Below are 26766 nucleotides of genomic sequence, written 5' to 3' on the forward strand. Positions count from 1 at the left end.
CTTCAAGCCAGATTTTAGAGAATATGGCCGAATTTTTCGTTGGCTTCTCGCTTTCTTTCTCGAAAGCGTCAGCTTTGCTCTTTGAGGCCAGTAAATTTCAATGATGATTCGATCTGTTACAAAGATAAACAGGGTTGGTGACAAGGCACATCCTTATCTTACTACAAGCACAATATCAAAAAATGAGGATAGAGTCCTGTCAGCTACAACTTGAGCTTTCGTGCCCACAATAGCATGCCCTAAATTAGGCTGGCCAACTTGGCACGGGGTCTGTTCTCCCTCATGAGTTCTTACATCACCGAGCAGAATCAGTGATGATCATTTCTTGCTGGTGTTTAAACATATCTTAAGCTGAACATCTGGTCAGAGAAGCCAATCCCCGACTTGAAGCTCCCCTGATTAGGTCTGGATGTACTGTCGAAGACGCCACAAAATCTGTTGAGTAATATAGGGGCGAATATTGGTGCTACTACATAAATTACAGAATACTCTCTTGTGGTTTATTCACTCTGTTTAATCTCCTTTTTTTATAATACAGAGAAGATAGGAGACCGCCTTTAGTCCAGTGGTACATACTCCCTCTTCGAAACGTCACATATGATCCGATTGAGCTCTTGAATGGCTGAGAGAGAAAGAAATTTTATAGATTTCAAGTAGTTTTTTATAAGGAGTCATATGATCCCACTAATCTCATCAATTGTGTATGGATTCACATTCGTCCCCTCATAGGCTCTTCGAGGGATATGGTGGTTAGATGATGATACGCTTAATGAGAGTCAGGATCATAGACTGTCGGGGGGAGGTAGGGGGGATGTACAAGTGTTTAGTAGATGTTTCAATGTAAATCTCTACTAAACACTCGTACATCCCCTTTCAGATGGTTCACGACCCCCCTATTTTCCCGAAGGCTATTCTTAAGACTATCGGTGATGATTTTCCCCCAAAAGTCCTTATGTGCAGGGCACTGTGCCTGCTATCCTTCCAGGGGTGTCACCAAGTAGTTGGTACGTCATTCGAGCTCCATTTCTCATCGCAGTCTTACCCATCTCCGTTGATGCTCTATCTCAGAAATATTGCTTAACTGTTTTCTGGAAAGACACATTTTTTGGGGGCTTACGATTTGAGATAATCTAAGCTTCTTTAATAAAGAACCAACCGCTTTCCTAAGGGAGGGTCAACGCCTATGTATGATATTTGGTGTATGGTATGTTACAGGGCTGTAATAAACTGCTTATTACTCAGAGCACTAATTTCCTAAGCAAAATCTTAAGTTTACGGAGAGTAGTTCAATTAAGCAATAGAGTAAAAAACAGTGCAAAATTTTCATGTCATACAGTCATTACATAGACCAGTCATACAACAATCGTCCTTAATGCCTGTTAAATAATTAAAAATATAAGAGACAATGCATTTCCACATCCCTTTTCTTACTCAGAGGAACTCATGATAAAAACCTATTTACTTAAGGTGGAGAACTATTTCTCTTAAAATATCTCTTTCCTCATTATAAATCTTGGTGAATAAATGGCCGTGGGAGATTGATTACTCCACTTAAACCATGACAAGAGGTGAAAATAGATTGTTTGGCCCTAAAAAAACTCGAAAAATCCTGACAAACATGTTCAAAATTCTAACTAACACACGAATTTGCTTAAGCCAAAAAACGCTTTAAACAAATTTCACATACAAGTAAACTTTCCTCAGCCCAAATTTTTGTTCTTTGTTCTTTTTCTTATTTATGCTGGTTAATCCTATTTTCCAGCAAAAAAAAAAAAAAAATAGTTTCTTATCATTAACCTAATGCTATTCAACTTATTGCTGTATCCTATTTAATTCTCTAGTTTAGTTGTTATGTATTTTAGTGTAAAAATACATAACAATGATTAGATACAAAAAGTCTTTTATTCGGGTTACCACATGATCATGCCTGAAACTATTCACACATACATATACACATACAAATTTGAAATATGTTGAAGATAAGAAGAAAGAAAAAATATGGCTCTGGGTAGTTATAACAATAGTTATATTTTGACTATATCCAAAATATGAATATTCTCTTTTCTACTAGCAAAAGCGTCCATGTAGAATAGTAAAATCATATTAAAGATTCAGCGAAATGGAAAGTATGAAAAGCAATGCATAAAGCAGTAGAAGGTCATTAAAAAACCCAGTATTAACTATATATGATGAAGGTGATTACCCGTTCTTTGAACAAGCGCTCTTTTATAGAAAAACCAAAAGTTTGAGCTGACTACGACAATCAGCGCCTCCACTATGGTACGACCTACAGGGACTATTCCCTCCCAATATATATATATATATATATATATATATATATATATATATATATATATATATATATATATATATATATATATATATATATATATATATATATATATATATATATATATATATATTTATATATATATATATATATATATATATATATATATATATATATATATATATATATATATATATATATATATATACTAGCTGTTGGGGTGGCGCTTCGCGCCACCCCAACACCTAGTTGGTGGGGGCGCTTCGCACCCCCCCAAGCCCCCCCGCGCGCGTAAGTCGTTACGCGCCATATTAGTTACGCGCCATTGTAGTTGTGTCCCTATGTCCCACCTGTGAATATAGATATATATATATATATATATATATATATATATATATATATATATATATATATATATATATATATATTCACAGGTGGGACATAGGGACACAACTACAATGGCGCGTAACTAATATGGCGCGTAAGTCGTTACGCGCCATATTAGTTACGCGCCATTGTAGTTGTGTCCCTATGTCCCACCTGTGAATATATATATATATATATATATATATATATATATATATATATATATATATATATATATATATATATATATATATATATATATATATATATATATATATATATATATATATATATATATATATATATATATATATATATATATATATATATATATATATATATATATATATATATATATATATATATATATATATATATATATATATATATATATATATATATATATATATATATATATATATATATATATATATATATATATATATATATATATATATATATATATATATACCTGGGACCTTCATTCTCCGTTCTGACACCCTCTCTCACCGAGTGACTACTCCAGCATGTTCATTTTGGTGTTTTAAATGGTATATTATTAACCAAATTAATGTGTTTTACAATATACTAAGCATCGTCAAAGCAAAAATGACAACTAATTTCATGACGTCAGCCGACACAGAAACATGACGTCACCTGATCCACAGATCCACAGACAGACAGACAACTTATTTTTATATATATAGAAGATATATATATATATATATATATATATATATATATATATATATATATATATATATATATATATATATATATATATATATATATATATATATATATATATATATATATATATATATATATATATATATATATATATATATATATATATATATATATAGTTAACATGGAATCATATTCTCTATTTCGAAGGAAAATATAGTAAAATTCTAGTTGATTGACTTTTGGCTATCCTGGAAAGAGGTTAGGTTAGGAAAATGAAACTTTCAGGGATGAGTCTAAAGGCTAAAGTATGTCCCAGGAAGGTATTTTGAAGTGCCCATTTCCACTCCTTCTCCCTCTAGAGGACCCTGACCTTTGATGACCTTTAAAAATATGTGTGTTATAAAAGTGAAACCTTGCAAAATAGATCTTCTGCTTGAAGGAAGTACAACAAAATTGTTTTCAGCTTCACAACTTTGCTCCATCCCAATTTATAAGGTTTTAAAGATATGCAAATACATTTCCTAAATTTTGAAAAAAAAAAATTGATATGGCCCAGAATTCAACTGAAATAACAGGAATTGCATTTTCAGAACTAAAGGCAGAGAAAAGGCAACTGGTAACTGAAAATTAACGTAAAATGCTATTTTGTCAAAATTTCAATAGGGATAGACCTGTCATGTAGGCGAGTTTCAGGGCCCTCTAGAGGGAGAAGGAGTGGAGGTGGGTACTTTAAAATACCTTCCCGGGACATTCTTTAGCCTTTAGACCCATCCCTGAAAGTTTCATTTTCCTAACCTAACCCCTTTCCAAGATACTAAAAGTCAATCAACTAAAATTTTGCCAAAAATATAATTGCCAATGTTCTTGTAAGCATGCAGTATACTTCTGTGTAACGTTACATTCGCTATTATATGAAACAAATGCATTCATAGTAATTTATTTGTGGATTGATTAAACATCTACACTATGCAAGATAGGTAGTGGAAAATTTGTAGAAACAATTTTGAAACAATAAAGTAGAAGATATACGAATAAACTTCAAAGGCTACAAGAAAGAAAGTTCAGAAAACTCATCCTTGAGCGATCAAATTCGTTTGACCCGGGAAGAAACATTCCCAACTTCAAGGCATCAAGTAGTACAATTCGCCAACATTAAAATAAGACATTAAAGTAGCACCTAGAACCTTCATTTTTTAGAGCCATAACACCTGGACTGCCAAACAAACAAAACGAATGTTTGATTCGCGAAGGTCAAAGTTAAGTAAACGCTGTCCAAGTCTACTACGGCCTTGGATTTTGAAGCTAAATTCCAAGAAAATCAAAGACCGTTATTCATTTAGAAGCGGGTACAAATTTTTTGACTGGTAATTCATGAAACTGAAATACAGCATGGACCAGCATAACCTAATGATACAATATGCTCTGTCCAAGTCCAAACAGCAGATTCCAGTATAGTCACATACACAAGATATTCTTCTTTTTTTACGACAGAGAGTGGGACATGTACCAACATACGATGTGAACAAGTTCTAGAAATTCCTGGAAAAATACAAGTAAATTACGTTTTGATTAAGGAGCCACCTTGGTACATTGTACTGAGCCAGCAACGCTCAAGGATTCCCACCTCAAACACACTAATAGCTGCGCAGCACATTTTGCTTTTCTTTGAACATTAAATAAAGCTAATTAATTCTTACAAGGAATTATATGATGTTATCCCTACTGTAATCATACTAGAAACAGAAAATAGATATAAGCCCCGGTCTTGTAGTTGAGAATCATAGCACTTAAGCAGTAACGGTAGGTTACAAATTTCGTTGTCAGGACATTCAAAGAGATATAATCGAAGAAAGAATATAATCTGATTGTTGGGAAAAGGAAGGGCTTATGGTTCAAGCTCCGAAAACCTTTTTTCTTTTTTTTATAGTGCAGGTCAGTTCAAATGGGTATGGTTTATCGAATCTTGGGGTGAAAGTATATTGAATGTCTCTTTTTAGCTTTACTTGTCGAGATTCGAATATATATGCAGTTCATATATTAATGGAGTCAGCTTTTCTAGACTACACCTTGACATACTATAATATTTTTGACCACTTGTTCCAAAACTTCTTGCCAAAAGAGCTGGAGGCAAGAATCATCTTATATATCAACTAGCTTCATAAGATTCTAATATTCTAAGAAAGGATATCATATTCATATCACTGATTTTTTGAACATCTGCATATGTGGAAAGTTGAGATAGGGACACACTAATATTTGACCGACATCCACCATTGGAAGAATTTGAAAAAAAGCAACTTAATCAAACGGAAATGAAGAAATTTGGGTCTAGGAAGACACTCCAGCTTCAGATCCTTTTTCTCTCAGACAAAAGAAAAATATGTAGGACATCAGAAATTTCTGGTAAAATTATTTTGATAAAGATGCACAAAAAATGGCCGTGGTTGCCTTCCATCAGCTGTAGGAGATTTTGAAGCAATTACTGTTCTGGCTCCAAAGTCTCGTAAGTATTAGTGTCCCCTTTGCTGAGGATAAGTCTATAAATAGTTTTTATTTTATAAGGCAATGTCGTCTAGTAAACCGTTCTAACTTGCAGCTGTGAATTACTTGCCCATGTGAGATGTTTCTGGAAGAATTAATCACCCGCAATAGTGGCACACCATCACACAGGCAATGGTACAACAAACCTTTTGATACGATTTGCAGTGCATCATTGATGTTAATTATCTTAACCAATAAGAGATCTGAACGCGAACTGACAACCTATGACAAAGCAAACAGTACAGACAGAGAAAACAAAGTCACGATAAAGTAAAAAACAAAGGAATTCCCTAACATCATAGTAACAAATCCAACGTTAACGAAGACTATACCATATTGGCAAATGTGTCGGGTCAAGGCAAATAACTGAAACGGACTTTGTTGAAACACAATATTGAAAATACCTTCAAATCTGTAAGACCATCTGAAATTGTCTAGAAATTTTCTACTCCAGGTTCGTGATGCAAATTTTACATTATCCTCGCTTACCAATAGTTCAGAGACTGATTTATTAAACCTGGTAATTCTATAGAGGTAGAGAACAGACTATATAACTTCGAAAGCCTCCAGACACTATTAATTCCACTTTGGCTAAGCATGTTTTCAACCACCTCTACTATTTCGTAAAGTCCGAAGGCGCTTCATTTGTCTCTTAAACACAAGTTTTAAACAAAGGGATAACAAAGTTCAATAAAAAAACTCACATTTTTCTCAGATGAGGAAAAAAGAGTATTAGCAATCTAAATACTGATCCAGTTTACGAAGATATTTTAAACCATGATTCTGTTAAACAAGTAACTTGGTCAGGGGCCAATCTAGAGCAAGATCTTGGGGGGGGGGGCGCTCTGACGAGATCGAAATGATAATTTTTTCTTTTGGGAGGAGGGGGCAATGTGACAAAGGTGTCAATAATTGACCAAATTGACAAATTTATTCTAAAAAAGAATGAAAAAAGAAAGAAAAACAGTGAAAGAAGGCGCCAGAAAAAAAAATGGGAGTCAGATCCCCCTCGATCCGCTGGTAAACTTGGTCACACCAACCCCCATTTGAATCAATTAAATACATTATCATTTGTTTTTTTTCCAGGGGTAATCGTATCGAGCCGGTGGTCCTAGAATATCGTTAGGGGGCTCATTTAAACACAAATTAAAAGTTCTAATACTCTTTTTAAGTAAATAAAAAGACAGGAGGAAAACCTGGCCCCATCTTCCACCCCTTTTTAGATCTTTAAAATCAAGGTCTTTAAGTCATAAAATTGGCCTATTCTCTACACATAGTATTATTTATTGTTAAGTAAGTATGTATAAATTTTCGAGTGGAGGGGCGAGTTTTTTGCAGGTGGTTTTTCCACGTAGGAATTTTCTAAGGGGATGGAAGTTTCCAAGGGGTAAATTTGTCACGTAAAATTATACACTGATGGAATTTACCAGAATTCCTATACGAAATTCTCTTTTCTGTCTCAATTTTACGCGTGGACTTATTAAGAATAATTGTCCGGAGTTAATTTTTACCTGGATGGAACTTTCTAGAGGATATTTCCGTGGGGAGAGGGGTTTCTCCATGGAAGTGGGACTATATTTCCCAGCATTACTTAAAAACGATCAGAAATTAAATTTTAAAAAAATCAAGTTTTTCAACTCAAAGTAAGGAGCAACATTAAAACTTAAAACAAACATAAACTATTACGTGCATGTAAGGATTTGGCCCCTCCTCAACACCTCACTCTTTACGCTCAAGTTAAGATTTGTTCCACTTTTTTAAGAATAACTCCTAAAATACAAGAGTCGTTTAATTAGAACAATAGGAGGCTTTTTTAAAAATTATAAAAGACTTTAGCGTAAGTAGCAAGGTGTTGAGGAGGGGACAATCCCCTTCATACACGTAATAATTTCAGTTCATTTTAAGCTTTAATGTTGCTCCTTACTTTCAGTTGAAAAACTTGTTTATAAAAATATAATTATCTTAAGCAACAGGGACAGAAAATGATCGTAAAATTTGATGGGATTCGAGAATTATAGGTTCTGGAGGTAATTTACCAACGATCACACAAAATTCCTTAGTAAGCTGTTTTAACCTCTTCTGTTTTCCATCTTGGGTGCAGTGTGCAGCTGTTAATACATGTTTTGACGTGATCAAGGAGCCACCACACCAGTATTCTCTTCCATTCGGTCCTGTCAAATATATAGCGGTCATCCAAGGCCATTCACCAACTCGAGATACTTCTCCACCAACAATCCGTAGAGTAGCAACTGTCACGTGACCACAGATATCTGAAAAAAAATCAAAGGATTTTTTTATGCTGAAGAAATAATATGAAAAAGCTATTTTTTAGAAAAAAATATTTGTCATTTCTAAACTCTAGAAAGGAAAATCAATGTTTGTTTGATTGACATGGAATCATTTTTAGTATAAAACAGGAGATGTATAGCCTATGAGTACACTGCAAAGATGTGATCACGAAGATTCTTGAAAGATTAATAAAACGACCACTTGATTCTCCACTCAATACTTTTTCTCCACCCGGTAGTACTGTCTAAGTAAAGATATAGGATAAGTCAAAGTGTTAAAACAGATTGTGTAACATTATCTTGTGATATATTTGTCACATTTACATAGCGACCGTATTTCAAATTCGAAAGTATTTGGAAAATACAGTTCGAAATATTAACTCATCGTTTGATAAAGAATATCCAGAAAACCTCAATAATTTTTTGCATCATTGTGGGATAAGCCTTAAATTAATAAAAATTACCAGGGATGCCGATTGGAAGGTAAAATTGGCTCCTAGAGTTTGAAAATTACCTTCCTCTTTCTATCTTTGTTAAAAAAAAACGAACTCTATTAAACGAAAGTTTTTCTTGTATAAATAAGGGTATGGGGGTAAAAATTTCCGGAGGGGGCTACATTGAATATCGTTTCTACGTCTATAATTTCGTTAACAAGCAAAGCTCGGTCTCCTAGTGCTGCATGGTAAAACTGATAACGATAAAAAAAGAGAATGGGTTGTATCCTTTATACATGCACACGAGATTTCTAGATTCTGGGCAAAACATACATATTTGTTTAAATTCACTGTATTCTATTATCAGCAGACATTTCGCACAGCATGCTGATGCAGAGATAAATGTACAACAAGTAACGCTGGCATTGCGTGAAATACGACTAATTTCAGTCATAATTCATAGCACATTTATGTCAATTCGTTTTTTGGAGCTGGTTAAAAGAAACATTTAGAAAAGCGAAAATAGCGATAAGTCAGCATAGTATTGTACACAGTGGCAGTTCAATATTTATGTGCTAGAATGTGAATCCAAAACGCTATAAATAGGACGTTATCAGTGTTTTTTAGGCATTTCAATGATAAATAAGAGAATCGAAGTTTCAACTAAATTCTGGAAATAAAAATTAAAACAACAAATGTTTCCTGGAGCGGATTCCCCTCCATCAAATTCCATGACTAAAGTAAACCGATTTGACCTATCTAGTTATAGAACGAATATTATCATAAAAAGCAGTGAAACTTAATTTCTTTTTCAAAGATTTCTTTTTCATTCAGGCCATTATATTCACTGTATATCTTCCTTCTTACTCTTCAGTTATTCCATTTCTGTCCAATTTGCAGATGTAGAGGGTGTATTGGTTTCCGCTTTAGAAAAATTTTTAAACGAGAGAATCTAATCTTGGACTGATAGATTTTAGGAAGTAAAAGCACCTTAAATATCAGGGGGAAAATTGACCAGAGAAAATATGGCGAAACAGGAATCATAGAACATTTTTCAATTTTGTCATTAACTACGCTCACATTTTTACTTAATGATAAGGGTTCAAAGCCAGTATATTTGGAAAAATATTAATGTGGTTGATACAATGAAGTGTAATGGACAGCTATTTTTCTCGTTTTCCTTATGTTAAAAACGAAGACGGACTAATTAAAAAAAATTATCTGCTCAAAGTAAAGAGCAAATTTGACAATTAAACAAGCAACAATTTTAAAGCTAATTATTAAATTATAGATTTTTCTGAATTATTCGGGAGGGAACTATCCCTCCCTCAAAGACGCCACTACGAGGGAGTCAAATCAAAACAAAGCGCAATCGAATCCTAAATCAGCAATCATGTTACGAAGATTCATCGATAATCTCATGGCTGCTGACCATGAAATTCAAACAAGGTTCCGTCTGACTGGTATAGAGAGACTATAATCACTAACTGTCAATGATGCCTCCAACAATGTAGAAGTTGTCCGTATTTTCATTTATCTAGGTTTAGGAATCATCCCTGATGGTTCTATTAATTTTAAGATAGCATATCTCATTTTCAATGTGCCAGATACTTCTTCTCGCGATGCAATTGGCTTCTATACCCTCAAATCACTCAAACGCAACTGAACTGGAAATATATTGCTCAACAATACCAAGTAAGATGCTCTCCACGCCTAAAAATTGCCCTTGATTCATGCGCTTCGTAGTAAAACACTCTTCAGATCTCACACATTAATAGGATTCTGTGAGCATATGGGCACGATCGAGTTAGAAATTCACAAACGTTTGTCTTGTGAAATGCCTTCACATATCTTTACGTATGGTTACTAGCAGAATTAGTTGAAAGTTTTGACTATATAAACGTTCAGGAAAGCTGTTTATTCGGCATGAAACTAGGGCGTTTTTTGTCTATCATACTACTTATACGTTACTTAATCAGTGACAAAAACAGACTTAAAGCTCATGCCAGACCTATATCTCTATTACTCAGTTTTATTTTCCTTTTGTCAAACTTGTCAATTGTCTTGCATAAAAAGTAAGGATATGACAAAAATATTCTTAAAGTAGATCTGATAATTACGACCTGAGGCCTAATGGTTGCGCTTTAAAGCTTTTGACTCGAAAAAGACTCACTAGGCATACCAAAGTTTTTTTTTACGATAAATCCCCCCACCCCCATATCTATTTTAGCAACACAAGTATAAATCTTCAGCTCACCTATATTTGTCATTTTTCGTGACAATAATTACAATACTAGCTAGAACAATTCCAAAAGAAGGACAAAAAACAACAACAAGATAATGCATCCTACTTCCTTTCATAAGTATGAATGCTAATTTCGGGGAGAATCAGTTTGGTTTTCGGTCTGGCATCGGGTGCCAGCACGCTCACCGTGCTCTTGCTTTCCTTCTTAAAGATGCTTCGGCTAAAGGGTATGGTCTTCATATTTGTGCTCTTGATCTTTCTAAGGCTTTTGATAGTGTTGTACATAGTCAGGCTCTTTACTCTCTTTATAGTCACGGTATTAACCTTTCAGTTATTTTTCTTCTAAAGTTTTGGTATAGTAATTCTTATCTTCGAATTAAAACTAATGGTGCCCTTTCATCTTCTAATGTTCTTGTTCGTCGGGGCGTACGGCAGGGTGGAGTGTTATCTCCTAGTATTTTCAAATTTTGTATCTCTGGTATTCTTGAGAATATTTCTTCTATGTGTTTTGTTGGTTTGAGTGATATTTCTTACCTTGCTTATGCTGACGACATTCTTCTAATTAGCCGGTTTAAACTCAGTCTATCGCAGATGGTTCATAAAGTTTCTTCTTCTTTTACTAAAATCGGTCTTTCGCTTAATGTTGATAAATGTGAGTATCTTTCTTTCAATGTTCCCTCTTCTCCTAGGCCTCTAATTTTTCAAAATTTTTCTATCCCTCATGTAGATTCGATCCGGTGGTTGGGTATTACACTTACAAAAAATCTTAAAACTCTTCGGGAGCGTGCTGTCTGGGATGCTAGAGTGAAAATCCAGATTGGTTACTCTAAAATTGTAGCCAATCGAGGGAAATACAATCGTATTGCCCTTGGTAAGCTTTATTCTACTTTTTCCGATCATTCTGTTCTTTACCTTTCTGGGCTTTACCCTATATTTAAGAAAAATGACATTAGCGATATTCGATCCTCTTATTTCCGTTTCTGTAAATTTCTTCTCTATCTTCCTCTGTGGTATAAGAATCGAAAGATAATCAATAAGTTCCATCTTCCGAACATTACTGAGAAGCTGACTGATCTACACAAAAAGCTCTCAGAAACGGCGTATCGGTGTTTGTCGCCTCACCACGGTCTGATCCGTTTGTATGATTAATGTCTATTGTTGACTCTCGTTTTTTTGTTATTTGTTTTTTTATTTGTTATTTGTTTTCCGTTTTTCTTCAAGTTTTTACTCCACTATTTATCTTTTTGATGTAAGTGGGTTAGAAATAAATATTATATTATTATTATTATAACAAGAGTCTTGTTAGCACTGCCACTCTTAGAGTTTTGACAATACTTCCAATAAACCCTCTAAACAAAGATAAATTACAGCAGAGGCAATCACAAGATAAAGCCAAACCACATATAAAGAAAGATGGGATACTTTGAACCGTCTATTGTGCACACTTAAGCTAACTCAAGGTCTTATTTTGAGGAGAAAAGAAGTGGGCCAAGGAAATATGCTCATCCACTAGCAGAAACTCTAGTACCATAGCACTAATGAAGCGCAATAAATCTTTCCAAATAATTGAAAATTCCGGGTAATAGTCGAGCCATAAATGTTCAAATAATCATTTCTAGGTGTTTTCATAACAACTTTTATTGTTACTCAAATACATCAATTTAGACCATCTGGCTTCGAATATTTTATTTTATTCTCATTTATTTGTTGAAACCTGACAGAAAATACAATTCTGGAAACAAACCTTTATTTTTAAATGATTGTCCGTAATCTTGAATTATTTCATTGGTTGAAAATGCCGTATCTTCTTCCAATATCACCTTGTCAGGTTGCGCAGCAACTGTAGTCCGTGTGGTGGTCGCCGACGTAGAGGGCCTAGAAGTAATGAAGTGAAGAATGTCAAGTATAAAAGGCCTTTGCGTAGTAGTAGTAGTAGTGGTTGTAGTAGTAGTGGTCGTTTTTCTTCTATTTGGCTTTTTCGTAAATAATTCCCTGAAATAGAATAAGTAGAGTTAACAATTGAATTTTATAACGGGAGGTGTTACCCTTTACGAATTTAAGACTGACAAACGTTGAGGATTAACAGTAGTTTCACTATCACTAATTAGATTTTCACACAAATTTCCAGAACTTCCGTAAGATTGTATCATTTTTATATCTACGTTCAGTATCTTGTGTCACAGAATGGAAATACGACCCCTTATAAGGTTAATGATGCCCTACTAGTTGTAAATGATCAGAGACAACGCTCTAACGTTGCCAATTGTAAAGAGCCTTAAGGCTTTAACACATTCATAATACTATCTTTTTTCTCAGACCCACTTCATGATGATCGTATAAACGTCAGAGGATCATTCGTTTGGACATTGAAAGTTTTAGTTCCCTTTTGAAAGTCAAGATTGATCGAAGGGCAACCAGCTCCCCCCCCTCTAAGCCCTTTTCCCCAAAGACATCCAATCAAAATTTTGATATTTATTCCAATAGCCCTAAGATAAAAAAAAATATGCGCCCAGAATTGGAGAAAACCCGCATCCCCAGGGCAAAGACTGTAAGTCATACAAGTTACCCATTGTTTAAATTTAACGTTTTTTTATTGGAGAAAGGGGCCTTGTTTCATCCTGGATCTTTAAAAGTGCTAAGGGTACTGAGATGAAACTTTTAGGAGATCTTGAAAGTGAGGGTGGACAAAATCAAAACACACTATGCCTCATAATCTATGTGCATGCTGGTTGTCAAAAGGGCGCATCAGCAATATCTAAGGAGCACCTGAGGGTATTAAGTTAAGACTTTCAGGGAATGTTGAGGGGGATGTTGACGAGTGGTTAAAGTGCAACAAGCCCCCAATCCCATTTTAGATGCCCTCTCCCCTCAACACTGATCGGAATTTTGGAAAAGCTATTTTGTTCAAAATAGTCAAAAGGTCTAATAACTGTGCCTCCGGAGATGCCATGTCTCCCAAAGCCCTGGAGATGGATTTTAACAAATTATTTAATTTTCCCATTGTTTACATCCAGGATTTATCATTAGTAAAGGAGGGAGTGTTTGATTTTTGGCGTGTTCAGTAAAGGGCTAGTTTAATAATCCTAAAGATATTGAAAAATGTCAGAAGTCAGCTTATTAGTTGGGCTAGTTTTGGAGACATATCTTGCGCTATAATTTCAAAGTAATAATTTCTGTTCGTTTTAAGTTTCAACTTCGCTCTTTATTTCCGCAAGAGAACCTTTTTATTTTCAAAAAAAAAAAAAAAATCTGCAAAAGATGTAACACTGACAAACATACAACAAGAACAGCAAAACTTAGAAAACAGACTCCAACAGCACAAAAAAAACAGATTCTTCCTAAAAGTTTAATATAAGACCAAAAATTCTCCAATCAGCAATGTCAGTACATTTATTTGATTTCCAACACCATAACACTATATTTAATCGAACAAAGATAATCGATATTTGTATTGGTTGTTGCAAGGTCTTAGGTAAATAATAGGAAATAAAAAAATCAAACAGTTCGTTGTAACGAACTGTAGTAAGGAGCGACCCGGCTCAATAGTAAACGAAACTCTAAAAAACGGAATTTCGATGCTATAAGATATATCAAAAGAATCAGATTCTTATGCTGATTTTAAATATATAAGTTTCATCAAATTTAGTCTTTGTCATCAGAAGTTACGAGCCTGAGAAAATTTGCCTTATTTTAGAAAATAGGGGGTAACACCCCCTAAAAGTCATAGGATCTTAACGAAAATCACACCATCGGATTCAGCGTATCAGAGAACCCTATAGAAAAAATTTCAAGGTCCAATCTACAAACATGTGGAATTTCGTATTTTTTGCCAGAAGACAAATAACGGGTGCGTGTTTATTTGTTTTTTTGTTTTTTTTTGTTTTTTCTCCCAGGGGTCATCGTATCGACCAAGTGGTCCTAAAGTGTTGCAAGAGGGCTCATTCTCACGGAAATGAAAAGTTCTAGTGCCCTTTTTAAGTGACCAAAAAAATTGGAGGGCACCTAGGCCCCCTCCCACTCTCATTTTTTTACCAAAGTCAACGGATCAAAATTTTGAGATAGCCATTTTGTTCCGTATAGTCTAAAACCATAATAACTATGTCTTTGGGGATGACTTACCCCCCACAGTCCCCGGGAGAGGGGCTGCAAGTTACAAACTTTGGCCAATGTTTACATACAGTAATGGTTACTGGGAAGTGTACCGACGTTATCAGGGGGATTTTTTTTTGATTTGGGTGTGGGGTTCAGGGGAGGGGGCTATATGGGAGGATCTTTTCTTGGAGGAATATTTCATGGGGGAAGAGAAATCCAATCAAAAGGGCGCAGCATTTTCTAGCATTACTATAAAAAAACAAACAATGAAAATATAAACATGAAAAAGTTTTTTCAATTGAAAGTAACGAGAAGCATCAAAACTTAAAACGAACAGAGATTATTACGCATATGAGGGGTTCTAAAAATACTTTAGCATAAAGAGCGAGGTATTTAGGAGGAGATAAATACTTCACTCTTTATGCTAAAACTTTTTTAAGTAATTTCAACTATTTATTCTACGGCCTTTCTGATTCAGGGGTCATTCTTAAAGAATTGGGACAAAACAAGATTTAGTGCGAAGAGCGAGGTATTAACGAGGGGGCCAACCCCCTCATATATATAATCAAAAATATAAGAATATAAAAGTTTGTTACGTAAGTTAATTCTTAAGTTGCGTATTTTTTTACTAATAAAAACGTTCGTTAAAAATTAAAAGATCTAGTTGCCTTTTTAAGTAACCGAAAAGTTGGAGGACAACTAGGCCTCCTTTCCCATCCCTTATTCCTCAAAATCGCCTGATCAAAACTAAGAGAAAGCCATTTAGCCAAAAAAAGAATTAATATGCAAATTTCATTTTAATAATTTATGTACGGAGAGCCAAAATAAGACATGCATTAATTCAAAAACTTTCAGAAATTAAATAAAAAAAACAAGTTTTTTGAAATGAAAGTAAGGAGCGACATTAAAACTTAAAACGAACAGAAATTACACCTTATATGAAAGGGGTTTTTCCTCCTCGACGCCCCGCTCCTTGCGCTAAAGTTTGATTCTTTCTCGCAACTCTACTTTTTAAAACAATAAAAAACTTTAGCGCAAGGAGCGGGGCGTCGAGGAGGAAAAACCCCTTTCATATAAGGAGTAATTTCTGTTCGTTTTAAGTTTTAATATTGCTCCTTACTTTCATTTCAAAAAACTTGTTTTTTTTATTTAATATCTGTAAGGGGATGATCATAAATAAAGAGGAAAGAGAATTTAGATTGAATCTTATTTACAACAGTTTAATAAAAAATAGACCGAAAGCTGAAATACTTCAAATGATGAAGAATAGGAAGAAAGTTCACATAGTTAGCCCCAAACAACCTTGAATTTCGTAAATAAGGGTTGATATGAAAAAAAAAACTTTGGGAAAGAGTCATAATGTTTCGGCTAACTGAGGAAAAGAAAGGCTCTGTTTAAGTTTTCAATTAGCAAAAGTTTAACCTTTTGTAACCAAAAGTGTAACCTTTCCTTGTTATGGGTTGTAATTATTTAAACCTATAAGAACACTTAAGATTAAAAAAAGACACTTTCTTCTTTGTAGATCCAATATCACACACAAGATAATTAAGATAGCACACAACCTGCCTTGGGTATTGTGATTTATTAACTGATACACCAATTTTGATTTTGATTTTGCTTAGAGTGGAATTTTCTTTCTATTTTGTTTTTGCATAGTGTTTGTTTTTTTTCTCACCTTTTTTGTATTTTTTTTTTTCTTTTAAAGCTAGGTTTTTATTGAGACTCAAATGTGTAACTTTTTGTTCATTCATAAAAGCTTTCGGATGTGTCGGTGCAATCTTTGGAATTTTCTTATAATTCATAAAAAAAGTTTTTTTCTCAGTCATATGAAAAGATTTCTATCCGGTAATCAATATTTTCATTTTGCTTCTATTCTATATCATTCAGCCAAGCTTTTGCGTTTGGCCTACAGTATACTTTGCTGATATCATTGAAGCAATTAATTTTTTGAACAGTTTTTTTATGAAAAGTAAAGAAAAAGTTAGAAACTTAAAATGAACAGCGACTAGCTTCTTGTTTCTAAAACTGCAGTATGTACAAGCTATGGCTTAAAACAATAAAAGGGCTTTAACTACGCACATAAATTTCTTTGCTAAGTGTTTAAGTTACATTTACTTTAAATTCAACCTTTCACATTTAAAGAAATACTTTCACGCTAGGCTGAAGTTAAAATCCATAAAAAGATCATCACACCGTTTAAAATCATCACAATTACCAGAAGCAAACTATTCAAGAATTAAAAACGTGAGGTAGAGATAGGATTCAAGCTGTGATCAAACATGAAAGGCTTACAAGGAAACGTTGGTTAATTTATTTCCAAAATTTATCGATAGTTTGTTCTAAAATTATAATGTTTTGCTACTATTTCGACTTTTTTTTATAACATAAATAAACTTACGTAACGTAAAATCCTATGTATAGTTCGGGTCTACTTGGCACTGCCTAATTTGTGGAAAATTTTTTGTTCCGAAGGATTTCATAACGCTGCGTAAAGCCTTAAGTTATGCTAGCACGAAATTTTCTACGTCGTTGTGTGAAAGCACCGTAACATCATTGTTTCTGCATTAATTCTTAAATTGTTTCCGTAACATTATTAATTGTTTTTTATCTAGTTGACGGCTCTATTGACGATTAAAACAATTTGAGTCTGTGGCTATAACGGGTGATTGTCACAAAAATAAGTTGTGACATAACAAGTGGAAACCATATGCCTTTTGGAAATGTGTTCTTAGAGTCCTTTGATTTAGAACAGTGATATTACAATTTGATTTGTTTTATTGAATAACGCAAGACATAGATTTGATCATTTATAGCACCTTTTCGTACGCTATATCTCAAGATGTGAGGGGGGGAGGGTCTTCGAGGGGACAGAGACCCAAAGAACAGACTACTGATTTGAGGAACTCAGTTCCTCAAATCATACTGATTGGAAATTCTTACGTGATCCTCATTTCAACAATGTATGATATGTCCGATTTTGTTCTAAAATGTATCTGTGATGTCTGTTTTAAACAGACTATTTACATAATTTGTGGTCACTACCCATGCGGCTGTATGAATCACCTCACTATTAGTGGCATAATTTTTCTGTTTTGATTAAAATAGCTATCTTAAGATTATGATCTGAGGTCATACCGGGGTTCAAGGACAAACAATGTCGCAAAGGTCATTGAAACGGAGGTTGATTACCATCCAATTTACTGTAGCCTTTCAAATGCCATCACAATTTTTAACGAGTCATCTCCTACTTTTTCATGATCATCCCTCCTCTGTGATGAAGCTGAGCAAAACCAAAACAAAATTACCGAAAGAGAAAATTTAGATTCCCTTTGGACTTCCCTTTTTTATACCAGTGACACGATCATGAGAGCGTCCTATTCTTGGCCCAAAGGCTAATTGACAAACTTTAGGAGGAAGGGGAGTATATTGTGACATTTGGAACTTAACATTGATGGAGGATCAGCTGTTCTGGCGCTGTGTGATGGTTTTGGGGTCTCCGCTCCATCATGAGTTCTTTTCTTCATCCCCATCCTCAACACGAAAATCCTGTGTGCGTCGTCGCATAGTGGCATCAAAGTGCATATTGCATGCGTTTTCGTAACCAAAGCTGTGACTGCTAATAGCACTGCAACGTGACCTTAAGGAGTAACCCCCCTACCCCCGAAGAAATAATAGCCTAGTAAATGACACGGTATTTGCCCTGAATTCTGATTAATGGATATTCCTTCTGGGTTTGGTTTGTTTTGGTGGGCTTTTTTAGTCTGAAGGTAATAGGCTTGAGTTTGTCTGTGCAACTCTTGTTGATAGAAGAGCATCACCAATTAGGGAAAACCATGTTGTGACTAAGATAAGCCCAGGATTCCACAGTCTCCATTCAACCGGAGATTTCAGGGACTCCTTGCCGCCCGGTCCTATGTCGGTTTAAGCGCTTTGTATAGACTTGAGAAGATGTGTTAGTCGTCGTCCTGCACTGATTCTGGGACCATTGCTTTTCCTGAGGCCACAATAATTTCAATTATTTAAAGAATATGCAAATTGCAACTTGGAATATTACAAGGTTAAAAGACAACAATCGTATTGGCATTTTGTCTGACGAATTAAGACGCTTTGAACAGGACTTATTAAGAGTTTCAGAAACACATATCCCAGGGTGGAAAACACGACATTAGGTGATATAGAATTTGAAGGATGGGGTGTGTAGGCAAGGAGTAGGATTCATGATGAATAAGGAAGCTACCAAGTCTTGTTTAGGCTAGGAAAGTATTGATCATAAAATGTAAGTTTTTCATTTTACGATTAAGAATACGTCTCTACTGATCAGTCTGTAAAACCGACTGATGGAGATAGTAGTGACCCAGATCATTTTTACTTACAGCTACAGGAACATGAAGACAGGTCTCAGGTAGAAATATAATATTTTTATTAGGGAATTTTAATGTCCAGGCCGGTAGAAATAGAGATAGATGGTATGCTAGCCTAGATAAATTTGATGTAGGAAAAAAACAGTAATGTTTACAGACTGCTGCAATTGTGTATGTATAGCCATCTAGTTATAATCAATGCAGTTTTTGGTCATAAAATCGCCCATAAGTTAAATGGTATTCACATGATGGCAAGAAAATCTTATTGATTACGTTATTGTAAACCAAAGACTGGGAGGATCCATGCAAGATACTAGGGTATACAGAAGGACTGTTATTGATATTAAAAGTAAATGTCACTATCTAATAGCGTCTAGGGTTGATCTAAAGCTGAAATTTAGCTATCTTTCATGAATCTATGACGTTGGTGAACTCCAGGATGAGAATCTGAGAGACTTTACAGGAATAGTTGAATACTAAACTAGAGAGTAAAGTAAAACTCTCTTAGACTAGTCTCTTAGACTAGCTTATGCTAATGATTTAAGCATCCTAGATGAAAATTTTTAGCAGCATCAAAGAACTTCTAGAGGTTTTGCGAGTTCAGGATGCAAGAATAGGTGTTTGAAAATTAATGCTAAGAACATTAAGTCACTAAGACTAGAAAAAAGTGAAGGTAAAGAGGTGACGTTGGGTAGCTAGAACATCAATCAAGTGGACTGCTTCACTTACCCTGGTAGTATTATTGGTAAAGAAGGTGGTTGCAGTGCAGATATTAAAAGCAGGATAGTCAATGGTGTTTTCTTACACCTGAAAAAGTTTGGAAGAATAGGAAGATTTATTCGCGAACCAAGATTAGAATATTGGAAGCTACAGTAGTAACGGTGGTCAAGTATGGTTCTGAAGCGTGGGCACCCGAAAAACAGGGGAGGATTTGATCCGAAACTAGATGTTTTCCAGAGAAATTGCTTACGAGCTGTTTTGGGTACCCGACTGACTAATCAATTCTCAGACAGTAAGCTCTACGAAAAACGTGGTTCAATACCACTTTCTAGGGCTATAATGAGAGAAAGGATGAGATGTCTAGGCAACGCTCTGCGGACGAAGGATAACAGATTGCCAAAGATTGTCCTTGTTGGCCAATCGTTTAGGACCAAACGAAAAGCAGGCAGTCCCCGAATGGGGTGGCAGGATGTCGTAAGGAAAGATTTAGGGGAAATGGGAACTACTGGGACAGGTGTAAAAGATGAGGCTTTGAAGGGATTGGGATGGAGGAGGAGCATGCGTATTTGTGTTGGCATCAGGCGGTTTGGTGCTGTAGTGGGTTGCTGATAGTAGTAGTACTGGTGGAAGATGTACTCATGCATGATGAAAGGGTTTTAGCTCTACTTCCTCATTCCCCTCAAGTATTACGATCAGGAGGGCTCCTAGTATCGGCTTCTTGATACAACCTTGGAAGAGCTCTTCCAACAGGAATTCACACCTTATATAGCCCTTTTTATCAGTTGGAACTGATAAGAGGGTAACTCTGCCCCTCATTGCCTTTTCGCTCGGGGTTTCATCGTGGAAAACATGGCATGGAACTGAAATTCAAAATAGACGATCCAACGAGAAAGAACGAAATATGTAAAAACAATAACTCTGAAGGCGAACTAATACTTTTCCCCCAGAGGTAAAAGGCCAAAACTATGAAAAACATTCATATAGAAGAATTTAGATATAAATACAAAAAGAAGAAAACCTCGTTACCACTTTCAAATAGTAAAGCTTTTACGTTTATACCGTCTGTCGATAAATTGATGGAAAATTTCCAAAACTAGGCAGATGACTTGTTTTACATCATTTTAAACGCTCGCCTTTGGAGTTCTATGTCCTTCAGGACAGGTGACTGACTCCTGCAGTCAATGGTTATTTGCTTGGGACAGGGGTCAGCGTTGTGACTCTATGAGCCCCAAAAACTTCCCAGTCTTCTGCAACTAAACAAATTACACAAATTCCATGTTAGTCCAATGGTTGACCAAAAAATTGTAAAAGAGAATATATTTTTATGATAACTGACACAAACAGAGATTACTATAGATTGAAAAAAAGCAAGTATAAAACAAATAGATATTAAAATTACTTTCCACATCAATTTTATAACGTACAAAAATCTAAAAATAATAAGGGTTTTCCGTTCACCCTTCTTAAAGCTACCCCTTCGAAGTGGCAAGTGTCAAATACATTTTACTGAAAACCAGACAAATAGCCTCAATTTGTGCCGAATCCATCAATCAATTTATTTAAGGCAAACAGAAAAAATTACAAAACTTTAGACCCCCATATAGGCTCTTTGGCCTATGAAAGTGGGACCCTAAACATAACATTAAAAAATAGCACTGAAATCAAATAGAAGAACAAGACGAAAAAAAAAGAAATAGAAAAAAGATAATTAAACAACAACAACAAAAAATATCATGCCAATCAAAATAAATGAATTAAATAAATTGAAAAGGAAAGATAGAGGGGTAAAAGAGAAGGAAGGAGAGAACTAACTCTCTAGACATAAGAGGTGGTCAGTCACCCCTTTTTCGAATTGTCCATAAGAATGACATAGCCAAATTTTAACTGGTAGGGAATCCCATATGGAGGCACAACGTAAAACTGGATTAAAATTTGATCTTATGGTTTTGGTTTTATGAATGAAAATATCCATGTCGTTTCTGGGAGAAAAAGAAATACAAAGAGTCCTTTCACAGTTCAGAATTTAAAAGATGTAACTGTTTGAAGAAGTTAGGGAGTCGATGAAAATACTTAAAAATGAAAAATGAGGAAGGAAAGATGTATGTGGATTGACCATCCAATAAATTCATACTGAGCTGCCCTATCACCTCAGATATTAGTTTAATTGCTCTGTTATATATTTTGAAAACAGGGAGGGTAAAAGAAGAGAATGTTGACAGCTATACTGTTGGACATTAGTACATATAAGGTTAAATGAAAGAGTGAAAGAGGATATTTATTATTGACCCCGGGAAACAATGACGAAGCTTTCGAAGAACTCCTAGGCTTTTGGAGAGCTTTACAGGGATGTTTGAAAGAAAGACTTTCGTTCAATAAATTACCCAGGAATCCAACATGTCTATTAGGGGGACGAGTTATACCTCCGTGAGTGTTAAAAATAGTTTGAACCAAGGACAAGAAGTACCTGATCTGTAAAAGGCGATTTGTAACGATCCAAGCAAAGGTTCTTTCTAGGACAGAATACATTTTCATGGTAAGGGGAAAATTCTTAATTTCTGAATACCTAAGAGTATCATCGTCTGCAAATAGCGCTAGGTTTTGAGCTTTCTCACTAGGTGGATCAAAATTGTGTTCATAAATACTACAGCAACTTCCTTTAGTTTGTTCAAATATAGCTATGAAAAAAACTTTGATGGATATAAGGAATAAAAACAGGTCCTAGGATAGACCCTTGAGGAAAACCAAAATGAACACGGAATTGATTTTAAGCTTAGGGTCAATACTGATAGGCCTTTCAGATAAATAAGTTTCAAAACAATGACAACTGTTTCCCCGTATCCCTATGGGTTCCATTTTGGAGGGTAGGATAGTATGTGATTCGCTGTTAAACGCTTTTCTGACATCAAGGAAAATTGCAGCTGGAATTCCATCCTCATCAAGTCCCTTGTGAATGAACTTCAGCAAGGCCATGCAAGCATGTTCTGTTGAGTGTTTATTGTGAAAATCAAACTGGTTGTAATGAATTTTTTTTTTATCAAGAAACGACGGAAGTTTAGAGTGCATACATTTTTCAAAAATTTTACTAAAAGAAATTGGTCGGTAATTAGAAGGATCATCTTTGGAACTACTCTTATGGAGAACAAATAATCTGGCAGGTTTTAGGGCACTAGGAAAAGTTCCATTCAAAAATCAGAAGTTCACAAGAACGGTGAGAAAATAGAGAATAGAAGGTAACATAAACTTTAAACCCTTGGCAGGAATTTGGTCAGACCCACAAGAGGAACATTCTATTAGCTCAGAGACGATTCTCTGGACTATTCGGAAACAAGATCGAAAGGCATCGACTTTCGAATAGAAGGGCCGAGATTTTAAAGTCACTGGTAGAAGAAGCACTGATCAAAATATCTTCAATAATTGATTTCCCTATGGATGCAAAGTAAGAGCAAAATTCCTCCATTATGACCTTAGGCTACTATTAGCTACGGCTGCCCCCTTAGAAATTAATTTATTTGGAAAGTTAACTTCTTTTTGGAATTGGGACAAAGAACTGCGTTTATATATCGCCAGGTTTTTCTCATTTTCAATAAACTTCTATATTTTTTATACTTTTTCAAGATGATGATGGGAGTTAGAGGACTTGAATGCCTTCCACGCATAAGTCTTTCTTTTGCACTCTTAAGAAGAGCTGCAGTCATCCAAGGGGCACGAAGAACTGAACACTTCGAGCTTTGATAACCTGATTGACGTCTTAAAAGTTATATTCAGGTAGCAATTTTCTTTATTTTTGAACTAAATGGAATTAAAAGGAAAAATACTGCCTAACATCGCGTTTTCCTGAAAAAAAGTTTTGTTTTAGGTCTGCCGATTATATAAAATGTTTTTCCTCCATGACAGCCCTGTTTTCTCCATATCCCCGGCTAGCAATGGAAATTTCCGATACTATCAGAGGGACAAAGTGAAAGTGCCACCTACTCCCTATACATGCACAGCCGCCCAAATGGCGTAGCTACAGATTTACCGATATTGTACTTTTTGTGAGTCTAGTCGATTAATAAATTTCATTCTCATTCATAATAGTAGTGCCTGTCAAAATAAAATATATATATTACTTTTATTTATAGACACAGATAAAAGAAAAAGCAAGAAAAACGTATTTCGGCTGCAGCAATTCAAAAGACGTTATGCTAAACAAAAACTTTCAGACAACCAAACTTAAAATTCTTTAAGAAATATCTGAATTCGAGTTTCCAGGTGATTCAGAGAACAGCTGGTTCTGGTGCAAGATCAAGCACGAGAAGCTTAAAAATAAGCTGGGATTCTGCTACTTTTACCAAGGGTCGGTTGCTCGTCCATGGTAGGTCTTTTTTTATCCATCGATATATGACAAAAACAATTTTGATAATTTTAAACTTCGCTGAACAACTATTTCCAGGAACGTGACAAAAGGATTTAACAAATTTTAAAAACAGTGACTTCTACATATCTTGATAGCCAAATAATATATAACAAAACTGATCATCTGAGTTGGATGGGCGCAAATATTTTTTTTTTTTTACATGTCGCATAACACCTTTAGAGTAACAACAGCTGATTTGAAACAGTAACCTTCAAAAGGTGGCTTGTCTTTCTTAGCCTTTCTGCAAGTTTAATTGATTTAAAATTTTTCAGGTGTCTAGATCTACTTATCGGCTACGATTCATTTTTCATACTTTAGTTTATTTTTTTCTTTTTGTTACAAGTAGATTTTTTTTGCGTAATTTTTCTTTGGCATAACAGCATCAAGGCTGATGCGGAATTGGTTATTATTATAATTTTTCATTTCACAAATCCTACTCTAAAATGGTTGGATCCAGATGTAATAAGGAAAGTAACAAGTTCAGTCGATGCATTTTTATTTGTAATTTAGACAAGTTGATCAAAAGAGGATGAAAAATAAATAGGCGTTTGAAATGAGATATTTTTTGAATATTTTTCGTGAAACGGCTGGACCAATATTATTGAGTAAATTCAGCAAAACTGAAAAAGGATTAATCCTAAATTTTTCAAATTAGGAAAGGCGTAAATACCTTTCGAAATATTTTGGCATTTGTTTGGGTAAAATTCTAGTTAATTGACTTCTTGCTACGGGACAGAAGGAGTGGAGGTGGGTACTTTAAAATACCTTCCCGGGACATACTTTAGTCTGTAGACCCATCCCTGAAAGTTTCATTTTCCTAACCTAAACCCTTTCTGAGATAGCAAGAAGTCAATTAACTAGAATTTTACCCAAAATTTTGTATGTTTCTCTGTCTAGAAAATTTGACGAAATAGAAAACATGAAACGCTTTGAACATTTGTTAAATGAAATTTTATATTTTCAGGGGCGTAGCCACATTGTTTTTTATTTCATTTTAATGATAAGAGAGTTAACTTCTCAGAAATTACAAAACATTCGTTCCCTTTTTTGAATAATTTTTTTCAAAAAGAAAATATGAAAGTTTGTAGAAACTGAAATTTTTGTCACTTTGAACGTCCCCCTTCCCGTGGAAAAGTAATTTCATTTTTTTCCCAAATTGAATATTTCTCACTTACGGCTCAGATTCGTCTACGGGACAGCAAACTCCTGGTGTAAAGAGATTCTGAAAACATATTGATTTTCTTAGACTTGTTAAATCCAAGAGTAAAACAGGACAAGCAGCAAGGTCACTACACTTCCCGTTTTGTCCACTGGGTGTCGTACACGCTCTAAAATTCCCGTAAGCAATCACATCACCAACGTCTAGGAAAGTTTGTCGATTCTCCACAGTTTTATTGCCCTTATCATCTTTTTCATCGTTTTTCTTGCTGAAATTCACCAGTTCAAAAATTGGACTTCTATTCACTGCTTTTGGAAACGTAGTTCTGACCGGAACAAAGCCGTCAACCTTAATACTTCTATTAAATATATTTCGCGTTGAATTCACTAAAGTATCACGAGCTTTATTAAAAAACAAATTTAAACCGTTTTGACCTGATACACATGCTATAATAGCTATTAAAAAAATGATTTTCATTTTATCACAACCTCAACAGCAACGACCACACTAGCCAAGATATAGAAGGTGAAAGTAAATTACGGTTTACAAGTCAACAGACTCGTACATAATGATAACGACTTGCCTAACTCGGGTGAAAGTAAGCATCGTTCAATGTCAACACAGTCAAGGCAAAGTACCCGTTAAAAAGACATAATGATTTAAAACAGACGTAACAAAACTCAGGAAGTATTCAAGCTGAAAATAAATTGCAAATTCACTTAATCACACACGTTGGAAAAAAAAACAAGAACGACTCCAAAGAAACTACTGACTAAAGGTAAGCCCTAAAACGGCGCAAACACACGTTTTTTCCAGATAGAGGTGCAATTAAGGAAGAAAACGGAGCATTTTTTAGTAATAAATTATGAAAATATAGATTTCAAGGTGGAAATCTTAGAAGATCTAAGATTTCAAGGTGGGCCAGGCTCAAAGGACCTTCTCATTGCCCCCAGATGAGGGTGGGGGGGGGTCAATGAATTCTTTTCATCAGGATATAAGCCATAAGGGATTGTCAGACCTTACCCTTGGTTTACACTAGTGCATTTTTTTTTTACGCATAACGGCTCGTGGATATCAGGTACAGGAAAATCAAAAACACTTTCAGACAGAAATGGTACATTGCGCGAAAAATATTATGAGATATTCATGTAGTATAGGCCTAGGAATAGACTCAATCAAGTTAT

The 26766-nt window shown here is 34.9% G+C and overlaps 1 protein-coding gene across 2 annotated transcripts in view; it reads right to left on the reverse strand.

The window, feature by feature from the left end:
* Window positions 1–26280, reverse strand: part of LOC136032087 (proclotting enzyme-like) — a 44208-nt gene extending 17928 nt beyond the window's left edge. The window contains exons 1-3 of one of the 2 annotated variants that reach the window (XM_065712223.1): window positions 25599–26280; window positions 12599–12729; window positions 7962–8157 (exon numbers count right to left, since the gene is read on the reverse strand). In XM_065712223.1, coding sequence (XP_065568295.1) covers window positions 7962–8157; window positions 12599–12729; window positions 25599–26059 — 788 coding nt within the window. In that variant the 5' untranslated portion in view covers window positions 26060–26280. Of the gene's footprint in view, window positions 1–7961; window positions 8158–12598; window positions 12847–25598 lie in introns of both variants that reach the window. The other variant, XM_065712222.1, reaches the window with a different exon arrangement.
* Window positions 26281–26766: the final 486 nt, after the last annotated feature.

Source organism: Artemia franciscana, chromosome 10 (assembly GCF_032884065.1).
Source record: "Artemia franciscana chromosome 10, ASM3288406v1, whole genome shotgun sequence".
Taxonomy (NCBI): domain Eukaryota; kingdom Metazoa; phylum Arthropoda; class Branchiopoda; order Anostraca; family Artemiidae; genus Artemia; species Artemia franciscana.